The sequence below is a fragment of the Triturus cristatus genome, chromosome 3_2 (assembly GCF_964204655.1).
Source record: "Triturus cristatus chromosome 3_2, aTriCri1.1, whole genome shotgun sequence".
In the NCBI taxonomy this organism is placed as follows: domain Eukaryota; kingdom Metazoa; phylum Chordata; class Amphibia; order Caudata; family Salamandridae; genus Triturus; species Triturus cristatus.
The window spans coordinates 945,603,266-945,619,012 of NC_140584.1; the positions used below are offsets into that span (position 1 = coordinate 945,603,266).

Consider the following 15,747-nt stretch of genomic DNA (forward strand, 5'->3'; position numbering starts at 1 on the left):
CAAGTAGCGGCCATATCCAAAGAGATTGCTCTCCTCAAGACGCAAACTGAAGACATCGAAAATCGCAACAGGCGCAATAACCTTAAAATTTATGGTATTCCTGAAGGTGAAGAGGGGTCCGACATGTTGGCCTTCTTAAAAACACACATCTCCAAGATCGTTGGTCTCAAGGATGGCACAAATCTCAATTAACAGTGTGCTCACCGCATCGGCCCTATACCTGCAAATTCATCCTCGTCATCGTCTGTACATCGTCCTCGAAGGTTAATTGTTTTGTTTTTGGAATACACAGAACTGATAATGGTCCTTTCAGCAGCAAAGTCGAGGAAGCAGATGTTATTGTCTGGTCAAAAAGTTTTCTTCTCTCAAGATGTTGCCCGCGCCACTGCTGCTCGTCGCAAAGACTTCCTTTCTTTTCGCCCGGCTCTTCGATCCATGAACGCCAGATATGGACAAGTTCACCCTTGCTTTTTCAAAGTTACTTATAAAGAGAGATCCTATTCTTTTGATCGTCCTGATGATCTACGACAATTCATATCTCGCCATTTTCTGAGATTTATATCTCTATTCAAATGTTCTGAAGATTCTTCCCTTTTTATGTTGTTGTAGGTTAAGATCTAATGTTGTTGGTCTTCCCTTGTTTGTTTTATATGGACTGATGGCCTTTTTTCAGTAGATACTTCACATTGTCTTTTTTCATTGTTTTCCCTTGTAGCTGCTCCTCCTTTTGTATAGGTTCTTCTCCCAGATGTCTCCGTTCTCCCTGCCCTTTCATCCTGATCCTAACGTTCACAGATTTCTCTTATGTTTGGTAAGTTTTCAGTATTTTGTTGTTATCTTGGTCTTTGATGTCTGCTGATTTTATTCCATTTTATGTTGTTTGTCTCCCTTGATTTGTTATTCTATGACAGATTCCCTCTTTTCATTTCATTATCATATTCAATTGTTCGATGGATCTCGATGCCGGTATTGGTTCTGTCGTCGGCCTTCCCCCGCAGCTCCCCGCCTCCAGATGTTAATTTCTTCACTATGGATTTCTATTCTGTCTCTCTTAACTGATGCCTCTCGGCTTCCAGTCAACTTTTCTTTCTTTATCACTTGCTTCTTGTACTTTCTTTTTCTCTCTTCTTCTCCTTTCTTCCTTCTCATTCTCTTTCCCTCACTTTCTGGATTTATTTCTTTATTTTTACATGTTGTTTTTCTCTTATCCCCTTTCTCTCTTTTCCTCATTTGTTTTTCGATTTTTCTCCTACATCTCCTTCTTCTTCTTCATTTATATTCATTTTATTGCCTTTATCTATATTTTTATGCTCAATTGTATATTTTTCAATGTATTCATGATCTTGTTCCTGGTTTCCTTTACACTGATTATGAAATTAAGTGAAACGTATAGCTTATATAGCGCAACTGCCACTCCTAACGGAGTCTCCTGGCGCTGTAGTTATTATGCAATTTGGTTGAATTGTTTATTAGTAGTAATAATTTCATTACCTTTATTTGACTTGTAATGTCTGTTAAAAGCAATGGGTACTTACCCATCTATCTAGACTCCAGTGAAAATTTGCTATGTTACAAGAAACCCATCTTCTTAATGCAAGTGATGTTAATTCCCTTAAAAAGCAATGGGTGGGTCATGTCTATTGTTCTCCCTCTAAAGATAGGAAAAATGGTGTTGTAATACTCCTTCATAAATCTTTATCCCTCACAATAGAAAAAGAAGAAAAGGATGAGGATGGTCGTTGGCTCCTTCTTCATACTATCATTAATGGTTCCCAAGTTTCCTTACTTAACATTTATGGCCCCACAGGCATTAACTCGCAATTCTGGCAATCCATGTCCCACACTTTACATGTATGCTTGAGCCCTAATCTCATAGTAGGGGGTGATTGTAACCAAGTTATGGATCCCTTCACAGATAGGAAATCCTCCTCTAGGTACATTCCCAATAAAATGCAAAAAAACCGTTGCTAAAATCATTTCTGCAAGAGGTCTGGTAGATGCATGGAGAATATTTAATCCTGATAGTTTCGAATATACTTTTTATTCCCCTACTCATAACTCTACTTCTAGAATTGATTACATATTTTTAAGCCCACACCTTGTTTCTTACCTCATTCATGCATAGATTGGCCCTATTCGTATTTCTGATCACGCTCCAGCCCTGATTAGTCTAGATCTTCCTTCTTCGTCTCCCAAATCTCGTTGTTGGCGTCTTAATAATTATCTTCTTAAACATCCCACCTTTCTTACCCGCTTTAAAGATTTTGTCTCTGAGTTCTTTCTTCTTAATTCTACTCCTGATGTGTCCCTCCATACTGTCTGGGATTCTTTTAAAGCCACAGCTAGAGGATTCATTATAGATTAAGTAGCTCGTAAAAAGGAAACAGTTTCGCAAAGATTCAGCTTCTCTACTTTCTTCTATCAAAAAATTGGAACATGCGTATTATTCATCTAAAAATACTGACTCCTTTAAGTCTTTGATTCAAGCAAAACTTGACTTTAATAGGAAATCCACAGAAGAGGCTTCCGGGACATTGCTAAAAATAAACTCCAAATTTTATAGTGGTCGTAACCGAGCTGGTACACTGTTGGCGAATTACTTGAAGGTGAAATCTCAAAGATCTAGAGTTGTAAAGATTATCGATGACCATGATATTCCCCATTTCAAAGATGAAGAAATATTAACTTGCTTTACAGATTTCTATAAGACCCTTTACACACCCAAATCTTCCCCTTCTGATGCTGATTTGGACTCCTTTTTTGATTCATTACCTCCTCGCTCTTCCCCTCTTCCTGACTGCTCTATTATAGAAGGGGATATTTCTTTATCTGAGATTAAATCCGCTTTGTCCATGCTACCTAAGGACAAGGCTCCTGGTCCTGATGGTCTCACTGCTGAGTTTTATTCTTGTTTCTCATCTTTTCTTCTGCCCCACATTTTATCTCTCTTTCAATATTTTGCTCTTTACGGAGAAGCTAGAGGCTCTTTTCTTGAAGCTATGATCTGTCTTATTCCTAAAAAAGATAAAATCCTTCCCGTTGTGCTAATTACCGCCACATATCTTTGATTAACCTTGATTGTAAGTTATTTGCCAAGATATTAGCCCTTCCTATTAATCAAGTCCTTCCGAATTTAATTGGTTTTGAACAAACATGGTTTGTTAAAGGAAGGATTATTTTGATAATTCCAGAACTTTCCTCAATATAATTCATCTTGCTTCTAAGAGTTCCTCCCCTATAGCTGCTATAACCTTGGACGCGGAATAAGCTTTTGACCTTGTTCATTGGTTATTTATGATGCATGCTCTCAAATGGCACGGTTTTGGTCCTTCTATTCTATCCCTCATTAAATTGTTATTTTCCTCTCCGACTACTTCAGTTTTCGTTAATGACTTTCAATCTTCTTATTTTCCTTTACAAAGAGGTACCCGTCAGGAATGCCCTCTTTCCCCATTACTTTTTATCCTTTCCCTTGAGCCTTTTCTTCACTCTTTACGACACTCCCCCACCTTTCGAGGTTTTACATATAAATCTGTTGAAATTAAATTTACTGCTTATGCAGACGATATTATGTTATATGTTTCTGATCCCTCTACTTCTATGCCTGCTTTTACCGATCTTCTTTCTTCTTATGCAGCCCTGTCCGGCTACAAACTGAATTTTTCCAAATCTGAAGTGCTCCCTTTAAATAAATATTGTTTAAGTAGTATGTTTGAGGGTATTGATTTTAAATAGAATACTAACAATATTACCTGCTTAGGGATTAAATATTCTTCTACTTTTGTAAAAACGATTCAGGTCAATTTGGAAGAGGTTTTATCTAAAGTTAAAAGTATGGCTGACAGATGGTCTCCCCTTTTTCTGTCGTGGTGGGGTAGATTATTAAAATGATGTTGTTTTCAGTTATTAATTTTTATTTATCTACGTTACCCGTTAAAATAACTTTGACATTTTTTAAAATACTGAATAGCATTTTGAGTAAATTTCTCTGGAATGGTCGGAAAGCTCGTATTTCTTTAGCCCTTCTTTCTGCTCCTAAAGATCGGGGTGGTGTCCATTTTCCTAATTTTCGACAATATCATTCCTCTTTCCTAATTCGCCAAATGTTACCATATCTATCTGCTGTGGACGGAACTATCACCTCAGTATGGCACAGATTAGAGAATTCTTTGATTTCTCCTTTCCCTTTTTATCTTTTAGCTCATTTTACTCATCCTCTTCGATCTTTTAATTTCCCAACGATTTCGAAATTTATTTCAACATTTCATCCTATTAAATGTAAATCTCAAAGTCCCTTGCAGATATTTTTGGATTCACCTCTTTGGCATAACAAAAACATTAAACTGTCCAACCACACTATTTTTTGGAAGACATGGGCTGCCAAAGGGATTTTTCAAGTTAAACATTTAATATGGGATTCTCGTTGTCTTTCCTTAGAAGAAGTTCAATCTACTTTTGACTTACCTGCGTCCTCTTTATTAAGATATGAGTCTCTACGTTTGCTTTTCACTGTACAGCTTTCCCTACTTCTTGGATTGTCCTCTCCCTCTCAAGATCCTCTGTTAGAGCCTTTAACTACTTCTCCTTTCATTAAAGCGTCCCAAGTTTACAAATATTTAAATTTTTCTTCCCCTATCAGTCCTACAAGTAAAGTTGAGCTCATATGGGAATCTGATTTACAACGTACTCTTTCTGTTCAAACTTGGAATTCAATCTGGACACACATACATCAAACCTCTTGCAACTCTAGTACTACTCAGACCCTCTATTACTTTTACCATAGACTATTTTTAACTCCTTTATCAATCTCCAAATATAGTTCCAAGTTATCCCCGAACTGTTGGGTATGCCCTTCTACTCCTGGTTCCTTCTTGCACTCCTTTTTTCTTTGCCCTAATATTACCCGATTTTGGACTAAGGTATGTGAGTTAATTTCTTCTATTTGTGCTATTAAATTCCCTTTTGACATTTTCCATATTTTTGGGAAGTAACTCTGCAGATTGGTTTGGCTCTCACAAGATGGGCATATTTGTGGATTTGTTAATTGCCATTGCTTTTCAGGTTATTATCTTTAATTGAAAAGATGCCTCCAAGGTTTCCTTCTCTGCTTGGTGGAACCTTATATGTTATCACCACAGACTGGCTTGAGCTTCTTCTAAAACTTCTCAACAACTTATTCGCAAAGAAGCTCCCCTTAATAACTACCTATCAGCGTTGGCATTACGTAAGCAAGACACTTCCATTATTTATCAACCACCATGAGTATTTTACTCCGTTTTTCTTTCAGTTTATTGCCTTTTATCATATTAATTGTACAGTCAATATTATGATTTTGGAAACCAATGGGTTTAATTTAAGATTAATGTTTATATATAATGTAAGAAGAAGATATTATTTTATCTACAGTTTTCTTTTCTCTTTTCTCTTCTCTTTTTCTTTCCCTTCTTTCTGTCTTCTCTATCTTTCCTATTTTCTCTGTTTTCTTTTTCCTTTCATCATTATTCAGACTTTCCCTTCTTCTGAAAATTAAAAATGTAAAATGCTACTTGTTATTTAGGTACTTATTTTTCTTAATGCTTTTCCTCTTTTGGTTTATCCTTCTTTTCTGATAGTTTCATTATATTAGATATTCAGCCAAATTGTATTTTCAGTTTGCTTAATCAATGCTTCTTGTTGCATATGCATTGATATATATTGTACCCATGCTTCTAAATATTTTAATAAAGCTCTTTAAACATGAGACATGGGATGCACTAATAAATACCATAATAAACTGTCAAAAACATTTTATCTCCTGGCACATTATGTATAACGTTGGTTACTTTTCAATACAAAGAATGTATTGTGTTCTTGTCGTTATGGCGTGGACTGTCATGGTTATGCAGCTTCTCCTGTGACATGAATATGTGTTTGATATGCGTCATGTGACATATCATATTTGACACACTATGGGCCTGATTTAGAGTTTGACAGACCAGGTTACTCCGTACAAACGCGACGGATATCCTGTACGCAGTATTACAAGTCTATTATATCCTATGCCACTTGTAATAAGCACTTGTAATACGGTGGACGGGATATCCGTCACGTTTGTGATGGAGTAATCCATCCTCCAAACTCTAAATCAGGCCCTTAGTTCTGATAGGCACTTACTCGATTTCCTGTACAAGACATATACTTTTAATGGTTTTGTGGGAAACCCTGGGGAATTCGATTATTTCGTGCGTTTCCTTGCAATTTATCATAATCCTCCACTTTAGCCTACCAATGGGAGATCTTCCATGTGCAGGAATGGTTTACTGAAAATGGTGTTGTGTCAGAACCCAGGTTACATTCACCACCCATGGTGAGTGCTATCAACATTGTGTTAGAACCATCACCCAATATTTGGGACAAAATGTGCAGCATAATAAAGTGCCTTACTATGAGTTTGGTGGTCGTCCTCTGGGACTTTCACCGCGGGGGTCCTAAGAAGACCGCTAAGCTTGTGGTGAACCACCCGACGGATCACAAGCTGAATCCAGGGTGGGTGGGCGGTGCTGGAGTGGTGTCACAGCGTCAGGTATGTTAGGCTCATAGGAGAGCCTAAACAGCATACCACCGCTGTGACCGCGCCTACAGCATGTCGGTGCACGGTGTGGCATGCACCATGTGGTGCATGCCACACAGTGTGCGAAAGTAGGTGCTGTTCTAGGAGAGTACAGCAGGTGCCCACCCCCGCACTCACCCCAATGGGCAGAATTGCCCAAAAGCCCTGTTAAGGCCCCCTTTCCAGCATTTCCATCACTGTTTTCATGGCGGGGTCCCGCCATGAAATGGGCGGTGGAAATGCAAGTTGTAATGTGCTTGGCTGTGTCGGCATGGCCTCGCTAGCGTATACAGACCCTTTCCACATCACTGCCGCCGTGGGATCCTGGATTCCGGCGGAGGCGGCGGTCTTGTGGCAGTCCCACCACCACCATCGTAATATGGTAGTGGGACCGCCAGGGTGGTAGCGGTCGAACCGCCTCCCTGAATACGTCAGTTCCAGGACCGCTGTACTCATAATAAGTCCCTTAGTATTTTTACACATACATTTATAAGGGACTCTTAATAGGAGACGGGCTTGCTAGCTTGGGGCAGAAGAGGGTTAAACATTGCCAGGGCTAATGTTACGTCATTGAGAAGAATAACCCTTTTTTAACAGGATACATTTATGGAACAAAATCGCTAGGATGCTCAAAGTGCCTTTTAAATCAATCAATCAGGCGGCTTGTAAAGCTCTACTACTCACCAGTAAGGGTCTTGAGGCGCTTTTAATGTTCGATATTAAGTTTACTGCATGGAAGTGCCGTCTAGCAGCTAAGTTGATGACTAAGGAATGTTAAACCTGGCTTCTGTCGTTTAACAAACAATTTACTTCCCTTTACTGTATTTGGCTCTCTTATCTGAGAGTTTTAAAAAAATGCTAATTAAATGCTGATCTTAAACAGGAGTGTCACATCTCATCAGCCGCGGTCCCTGCAGGCGGTAGGGCCGCTTGGGGGGGGATTTCGAGGGACGATGCTGAGGGAAAATTAAATAAATAATTCATTTCCCCTCTGCATCGTGCCTTGAAACCCCTTCCTCCCCCATCCCCCCACCGTGGCTCAACCCTCCCACCGTTGTTACCTGCAGGGACCGCGGCTGCATCCCATGTAAAGTTATTGAGGCAAAATGATTGTTTGTGTGCTGTAAAGTTGTGCTAATGACCTTTCTGTTAATTTTGTGAACGGTTATCAATTTCAGTGTGAGCAAGTAACTCAGATGATAAGTTTCCAGGAGTGTGCTAGGTTACCCTAGGTGCATGCCTCTCACAACGTTTTCAGAAATCACCGTAGGTGGTGCAGGCATTCTGGAGCTGACACCAACATCACTTTCAGGAAGCTCTGCTCCCATTCAGAGGCTATCGGGGCAAGATTATAGGAATTTCCGAGAAAGAAAGTAAAACTCCACACACCCAAATGATTCAGAGATGAGAGAGCAAACGAGGAAGTAGGTTCTCAAAGCCAAAATATCCAGCTGAAAATATAGCTCAATATGAGTGAGTCATTGTTTGGCGTCAACACGTTCACACATTCTTTATTCCCGGTTCATTAAATGAGTACCATTGTATACTTTGTAAAATAATTCTGCATACAAATGGTCCACATAAATCACTTTGGTTAACCCATTCTATAAATACAAGATAATTTTCATCTTCAATGTGGGTCAGGACAGTAAATACCAAAAAAATATCCCACTCTGTGTTAATAATTTGCTATATTATCTGAACACGCATTAGACACACTCCTCTACCACCTTCAATTCACTGTGATTGATCCACACAGTTTCAGAATTGTATTGATGATAATATCATTGGGAAGACTATTGGCTTCGTTTCCCATTATATTTTAATTTTACTTTTGTTTGACATGCCACTAATAGACCATTCAGAAGAGTGAAATCCATTAAAAGAAACAAACATGTTCTTGCCATTCTTTGTTTTAAATCTGGTTTTGTCATGCTTTAATGCAATACAAATATGCAACGTTGCATGAACACCCTCCACTCCTCCCAACCGGCCACCCTCATTGTTGGCAATCCAATATAGTCTCAGGGGCCGATTCACAGAACTAACTTAAGACAAAATCCTAAACTTACTACTTTTGGTATTCACAGAAGTTAGGATTTTGTCTTAAGTTTGTCTTAAGACAAACTTAGGACAGACTTAAGACAGACTTAAGACAGACTTAAGACAGACTTAAGACAGACTTAGGACAGACTTAAGACAAACTTAAGACAAACTTAAGACAAACTTAAGACAAACTTAGGAAAAAATCCTAACTTAAGTCTGTCTTAAGTCAGTTTTAAGTTTGTCTTAAGTCTGTCTTAAGTCTGGTTAGGTCTGTCTTAAGTCTGTCTTAAGTTTGTCTTAAGACAAACTTAAGACAAAATCCTAACTTCTGTGAATACCAAAAGTAGTAAGTTTAGGATTTTGTCTTAAGTTAGTTCTGTGAATCGGGCCCATATGCTTTAGCTTCATGGAGGGCCACATCTCCCTGGCTTTAGGCCAAGTAACCCTTCATGACTTCATTTAGCACCACAGTCTCCAATTTTCTTACCATGCTTTACTTTTTTTTTAACCAAACTAACCAAGATTATCACTCAGAAAGCAAACGAGTTCTGCGTTCCAAAAAAAGCAAATGTACAAATATTTCATGACCCTTTATTGTTACACAATATGTTATACTTTCTTTAGAAACATTAGTCTTTTAAACTTCATAAAAATAAAATTTTGTTTTTACAGTTTATTAACAAGTGTTTGTTTTATTGCAATACATTTTCTAATTTTGGATATTTCACATTTATTACAGAAATAGTACTTCCTTCACATTATTTCAAGTAAATGAGTAACAGATTTGATTCCAAGTTAAGAATTAACAACATTTGATTACATTGGGGTAATGTACAAGGCAAATGCAATTTAGTATCTTCTTCAAAACAGTGAATCAGTTTCTTTAATTTATTTAGCTAAGCAGATAACATAAAATCTTACAATATACAGACTGCTTGCGTTTGTGGAGAGAGATAGGTTGATGGGAATCTCTCACAAAATTAATTCAGCTTCCTTTAAACATTAGTTTCCGTTTAGTAAAGAATACTTTATAGTATCCATCATATAATAATGAAATTGTTGGATTGACCATTCAGAGCTATGGATTTTCTGAATTTATGAGCTGAAGTTTCCTTGTAAGGTGTGCACATGTTTACAAAGAGGCAAATCTCTCTTTGTCAAGAGTAGCTATGTGCAAAAGTTCTACAAAGAAAATGGAACTAAAAATGAGTAATAATTACATAATAACAGACTTCCAGCTCAAAACACCTCTAACAAATGCCTTTCCTGTCTGTGAAAGAGGTAAAATGTGATTGAAAACAAAACAAAAACGTACAAAAACATTGTTTGAAATATATTGTTTGAAAAAACAAATCTTTTGGCAGGGAAGTAATAAAACTGGCTAAACACGCAGGTTGGCAAAAGAGAATTATCAGTTCATTCTCACTTCTCATGTCAAAGTGGCACCTCCTGAAGACTTGACAATGCAAAATATCTCTATTCCAAGTCTGCATGCATCAGGACCACTGCTTTGCTAACAAGGAGTGCATCCTATAGGCAGCACAAATAGATCAGAAAACCCTTGAATAAACCTCACAGAGTGGGCATAAATCTAAAATCTGAGACAGGGGGAAGGTGATATAATTCAGGTGGGTAACGAACAGGGAGTCGTAATGAGTCACAGAGTTCCCAAATGTATATCTACATCCTAGATTTTGAACATCTGTCTGAATTACCATCTTTTTGTTAGTTATGACTAGGTGGTTACATATCATTTTCTATGCCTTTGTTCACATTGTTTATATTCTCATTCACTGGGTTAGAGTGAGGTTCGCTTTGTATGGCTCAACACCATGAATAGAATCACCTCAACATACTTCCTTGTTGATGAGGTGATAGTGTCATGAGGTTAGAGATAAATTCTATCTCTGCAAATAACATATTAGATAAGAAATAGAAAACATTGAAATGTTGTGAGGCCATATAACTTAATTGAAATGTAGATCTAATGGTTAAAGTAGACCCATATATTAGAAAACGCACGATATGATCTATTATGACACAAATACGTTTTTAAGTTGCAAAACTAGTCAAGTATACATTAAAAAATAAATAGATAATTATCTCCAGACCTGGAACTAGGAATAATGTAAATAACGGACCCTCTATTTTTAGTGTTCCTGTGCCAGCTTGATTTTCTGTAAGCCATCACTAGTAAGTTCCTACTGGAAAGACAGCTTAGGGAAATTCATTGCTTTTGACTTTCTTGGATTGGTAAGTAGGGCATGTGTGTGTGGTGTGGACATGTAATCAATACACATCTGCAATGGGAAGAATCTGATCTTGTTGGTTTTGTATTTGATGTGTTTTTAATAACTTAGGAATGATACAAACTCAACAGAACATTGCCCAAGTGTGTGTGAAGCAGAGTTACTTGAAAGTATATTGTAGGAGTGCCAATGGATATGCTACATGAAGGCAACTGTACAATCATTGAGGGTGGAGACCAACACCTGATGTTGCCTCTTGGTGGGTTAATATTGGATGTGCATTGCTTGTGTTAATGGGTGATATGGATATGATCAGCTTTTAGCCCACAACCGGACATGCCCCCAATGTGTGGTATCCTCTACATAGAAACCTCAGTAGTTGGCTGCTCAGTCCATCCCCCACAGAGAGCGTGAGGCTATTTTACAGCACAGGGCTAGAACAACAAGACTCCACAGGGCATCCGAGTCAATCAGTGCTGCAGTCCAATTATGAGACAGGCCAACATAGAAGTGACGAATAATGTCGCCCCTTGGAGGACAGGAACATTTGCGCTTGATCTAAACACAACTCGATTATTTAGCTCTTGAATTGGCCGGAAGTTACTGCTCATTTTGGTCTCGCCGTCAGGGAAGAACAGGTGTTCGGAGAAGGCTTCAATCTACAAAGAAAAGTTCCATCTCAGTAAAAGTCAGAAACAGCCAATAACACTTATGTCAAGCCCTTGCAACAGCTTTCCATCCTCAACACATTTTCTTTCCTCTTCTGCCTTAGTAGTTGTTTTTTGCTTCTTTTCTTTTCCTGTGCTAGAGAGGTGGAGAGGGATTATGTCTCACTTGAGGTGTGAGGTGAGGTCTTGAGTGGGACATGTCCCCTCCAAGAACAACTTCTATACATGAATAAAGAGCACGATATATAGCCGTATAGCCCGCCGTAGTGGGCTATACCAGCTATTTAAGGCCTGCTCCAGCGTTAAAGGCCCGAGCCGAAGGGAGCGGGAATTTAATAGCCGGTATAGCCCAGCTACGAAGGGCTATAAGGCTATTAGAACATTCTGCCACTAGAGGGCAGAATGTTCTATGAAATTAAACAAAGGCTTTAGGTAGCGCAAAGGGTTTGAAATTCCCTAAGATTCCCTGAAGCCTTTGTTCACAGCCACAGCTGTGAACAAAAGCATTGGAATGTTGGTGCTCCGGGCTTATACCACCCATTATAAGCCCGGAGCACTCCATTGTTTTCAAGGGAGCTTCCAACATTCCAATGTTCTAATAAACTTTATAAGCAGATCCAGATCTTTTGTGGGGAATGTGAGTGGTACTATGACCCTCACAAATCATCGCTTCTTGTGAGTCTTTTTTAATATATTATACTGGAAGTGATAGCACCAGTGTTGTTATGGTTAGTTTAGATTTTCTATTTCAAATCCATTTTTTGTTTCTTAATAACTTTGCTGCATACAACTTTCCAAAACGTATATTCACGTTGGTTCTTTATGTTTCATACAGGTCTGTCAAGCATGAGCCAAGAAAATAGGTAGGGGGTGCAAAATAGTGTAATTTCCATTTTAAATCACCATAATAATTTTAAACTCTTTGATACAGAAAAAACAACTCAAAGAAACTATATCAAATTTAACCTGAGGCTAGCATTTTACTCAGGTTGGGCATGAAGAGGTTCAGTTTTAGAGATATCTGGACATCAATTCATGGACCTCCATGTACTCCTGAATCTAATCTACAGACGATTGGTAAATCTAATTAAAAACACATTGGATGATATAAATATATATATAAATGTTACTTACCCTGTAAGCATCTGTTCCTACCGTGTAGTGCTGTAGATTCACATGCTTAGCATACTCCTGCCATCTTTTGGACGTTGACACTTGCGAGTTGTTTTTGCCAAAAAAGTATTTCAAGTCAAGAGGTATAGTGGTTCCTCCCTTACGTAGCAGGGCTTGTGGGCGTCAACTACTTGTTAGATAGTTTTTGCGCACAACGGGCGAGAGTATTATAAAGGGTGGTGACATAATATGTTATGATGCACATGTGTATTGCCTAAAGCATGGGAGTAAATTGTGAGAAGGTAGAAGTTGAAGACATCTGTGAATACATTGTTGCGCGTCCCTGGAGGTGGGCGCTTGCATGTGAATGTACGAATAATCTACACTGCGAACAGATGCTTACAGGGTAAGTAACATTCTCCACCCATAGCATGTGTCTCTGTAGACACACATGCCTAGCAGTACCTCCCAAGAGCGGTGGATAGTGTGAGGATGTGGCGCAGCGGACACAGCTGCAAATTTTAGAGCTGGGGATCTGGGTTTGAGTCTCTGTGTCAGCTCAACAACCTGTGATTCTGGACGGATCACTTAATCTCCCCGTGCCCATGGACAGTGCCTGGATACCCTCATCGGTAATAAGCTGTGCTATATAAATCTACACATTTAAATTAAATGTCTGAAAGAGAGTCTTAAGGACTGTTTGGCCGATTGTTGCTTGCTATCTGGCGAAGACATCAACATAATAGCATTTGGTGAACATGTTTGGGGTTGACCATGTAGATGCTTTACAAACGTTGGCTAGTGGAATATTACCTAGAAACACCATAGATGCTGCCTTCATATGTATACAGTGAGCCCTTGGTTTGACTGGAAGAGTTCTTTTAGGCTTGTGGTAGCAGGTATGAATGCACCTCACTATCCATCTGGCGATACCCACCTTAGATATTGTTTTTCCCTTTTGTGGTTTTGCAAAGATAATAAACAGTTGGGCCATTTTATGGAAAGGATTGATCTGTCAATATAATACATGAGTGCACTTTTTACATCTAAGGTATGTAGCGTTGTCTTTACGACTGAGTCCTTGTGAGGGAAGAACACTGGGAGCTCCATGATTTGGGTGAGGTGGAACCTGCTCGACCACTTTACAGAAAAACCTGGCTTGTCCTTTGGATTACAATATCTTTATAGGCTTTTATGAAGGGTTCCTGCAGCATGAGGTCCTGTATCTTACTGATGTAACACAGGGAGGTTATTGCTACAAGAAAAGCAACTTTCCAGGAGAGGCATTGAAGTTAACATGAATGCATGGGTCCATACTGGAGGAGCCATGAGCCTGGTGAGCACAATGTTAAAGTTCCATATAGTTCCTGATGGTGTTTTTGGAGAGATGATTCTTTTAAGGCCCTCCAGGAAAGCTTTCATCACTGGAATGTGGAGCAGGGAAGAGTGTTCCCTGTTTTGCATACACGCCATGACTGCTGTTAAATGAATATGTATGGAAATATAAGGTAATGCTGCTTTCTCCAGATAAAATAAATATGTGATGATGTCTTGGACAGCCGATATGAGTGGCTGTGTATTGTTTGCTTTACAATAGTCTAGAAACGTTTCCATTTCTCATCATAGAATGCACGGGTAGTCGGTCTACGTGCTTTCTGCAGAACATCCATGCATTCTTGTGGAATTCTTAGGTACCAGAATTTTAAGACTTCTGGTGCCATATCATGAGGTTGTGCTGTTTGAGATCAGGGTGTCTTATCTGTGCATGCTGCCGAGTGAGATGGTCCAGCTTGTTGGGGAGTTTCTCGGGGGGCTAATGGACATCTCCAATAGGGTGGAGTACCAATACTGCATTGCCAGATGGGAGCCACCAGGATGCGAACTACAAGATTTGCCACATCTTCCATACCACTGGTGGAATGACTGGGAGAGGCGGCATATATCCCTGACCAGTTCATTCACAGAGCATTGCCCTGGAACCGAGGTTGTGAGTACATAGAGGCAAAGTATGGGCATTTCGCTTTCTCTGGAGCAGAGAACAGATCCATGTTGGTGGTGCCACAGCGGTGTAACATCTTTAGGTTGAGATCCCACTCATGGACCTGTTGATGAATCCTGAACTCTCAGAAGGTATTCTGCATCAGGTGAAGCCTTTCACAAATAGCCCAATGACAAATCGGCTGGTCTAGGTGACAAAGAGGCAGCAAGTGTGTGTGAGACTGCCTTTATGGTAAAGCCCAGATTGCAGAGAAGTGAGATGGTCACTTGGGTGTGCTCTAGGCACTCTTGGCGGCCTGCACTCTTGATTGATTATCAGCCAGTCGTCGAGGTAGGAACATGTGGATACCCCTCCTCCTTCGATATACGACAACCACTTCCAGGCACTTGGTGAAGACCCTTGGGGTGGTGGTAGTGCTTTGTATTGATAGCGCTGCCATTTTTCACAAATCTTAGGTACTACTGATGGGCTGCGTGGATTGAGATGTGGATGTAGGTGTCTTTGAGATATAGTACCGCCATATAGTCACTTGGCTGCAGGAGCGGTATGACATCCTTCAATGTCACCATATCAAAGTGTCCTGAGAGGATGTATCTGTTAAGTGGTCTCACATTTAGAATGGGTCTAAGCATGCCGTCTTTCTTGAGGATGTGGAAGTATAGGGAGTAGAATGCTTTACACCACTGACGGCGAGACACCGAATCCATGGTGCCCTTTTGAAGTAGCACTTGAACCTCTTCTTGAAGAAGTGTTCCCCACTGAGGGAGTGCTTGTGTGCCCTTTTTCAGCTTTTCCAACATTTGACTCACTTGTGGCCTAAAGAGGTATCTCCCGTCGAGCAGCAAGTTAAAGAAATGCTACTGGACCTCGGACTTAAATCTTTTTTTTCCTTTGGTGGTATCTGTTTCAGAGCACTTTGCTCCTCAAAGGTGAGTCTCCTTTTTTCTGGGAGTGTCTCCATTGGTTTGGTGCAGATTTTTCTTCTCAGTGGGTGGATAAATAGGTGTTTTTGTCAAGCATCAAGTTTGTCCTGCAGATGCTGGAGAATAGGCTCCTACTCCTTTGCCACTAAAGAGGCAACTC

The 15,747-nt window shown here is 39.6% G+C and overlaps 1 protein-coding gene across 1 annotated transcript in view; it reads right to left on the reverse strand.

The window, feature by feature from the left end:
* Window positions 1-9,210: 9,210 nt before the first annotated feature.
* The window catches only part of CA4 (carbonic anhydrase 4), a 121,658-nt gene continuing 115,121 nt past the window's right edge, over window positions 9,211-15,747 (reverse strand). Inside the window, exon 8 of the mRNA XM_085649442.1 lies at window positions 9,211-11,543. Coding sequence (XP_085505568.1) covers window positions 11,355-11,543 — 189 coding nt within the window. The 3' untranslated portion in view covers window positions 9,211-11,354. The remainder of the gene's footprint in view (window positions 11,544-15,747) is intronic.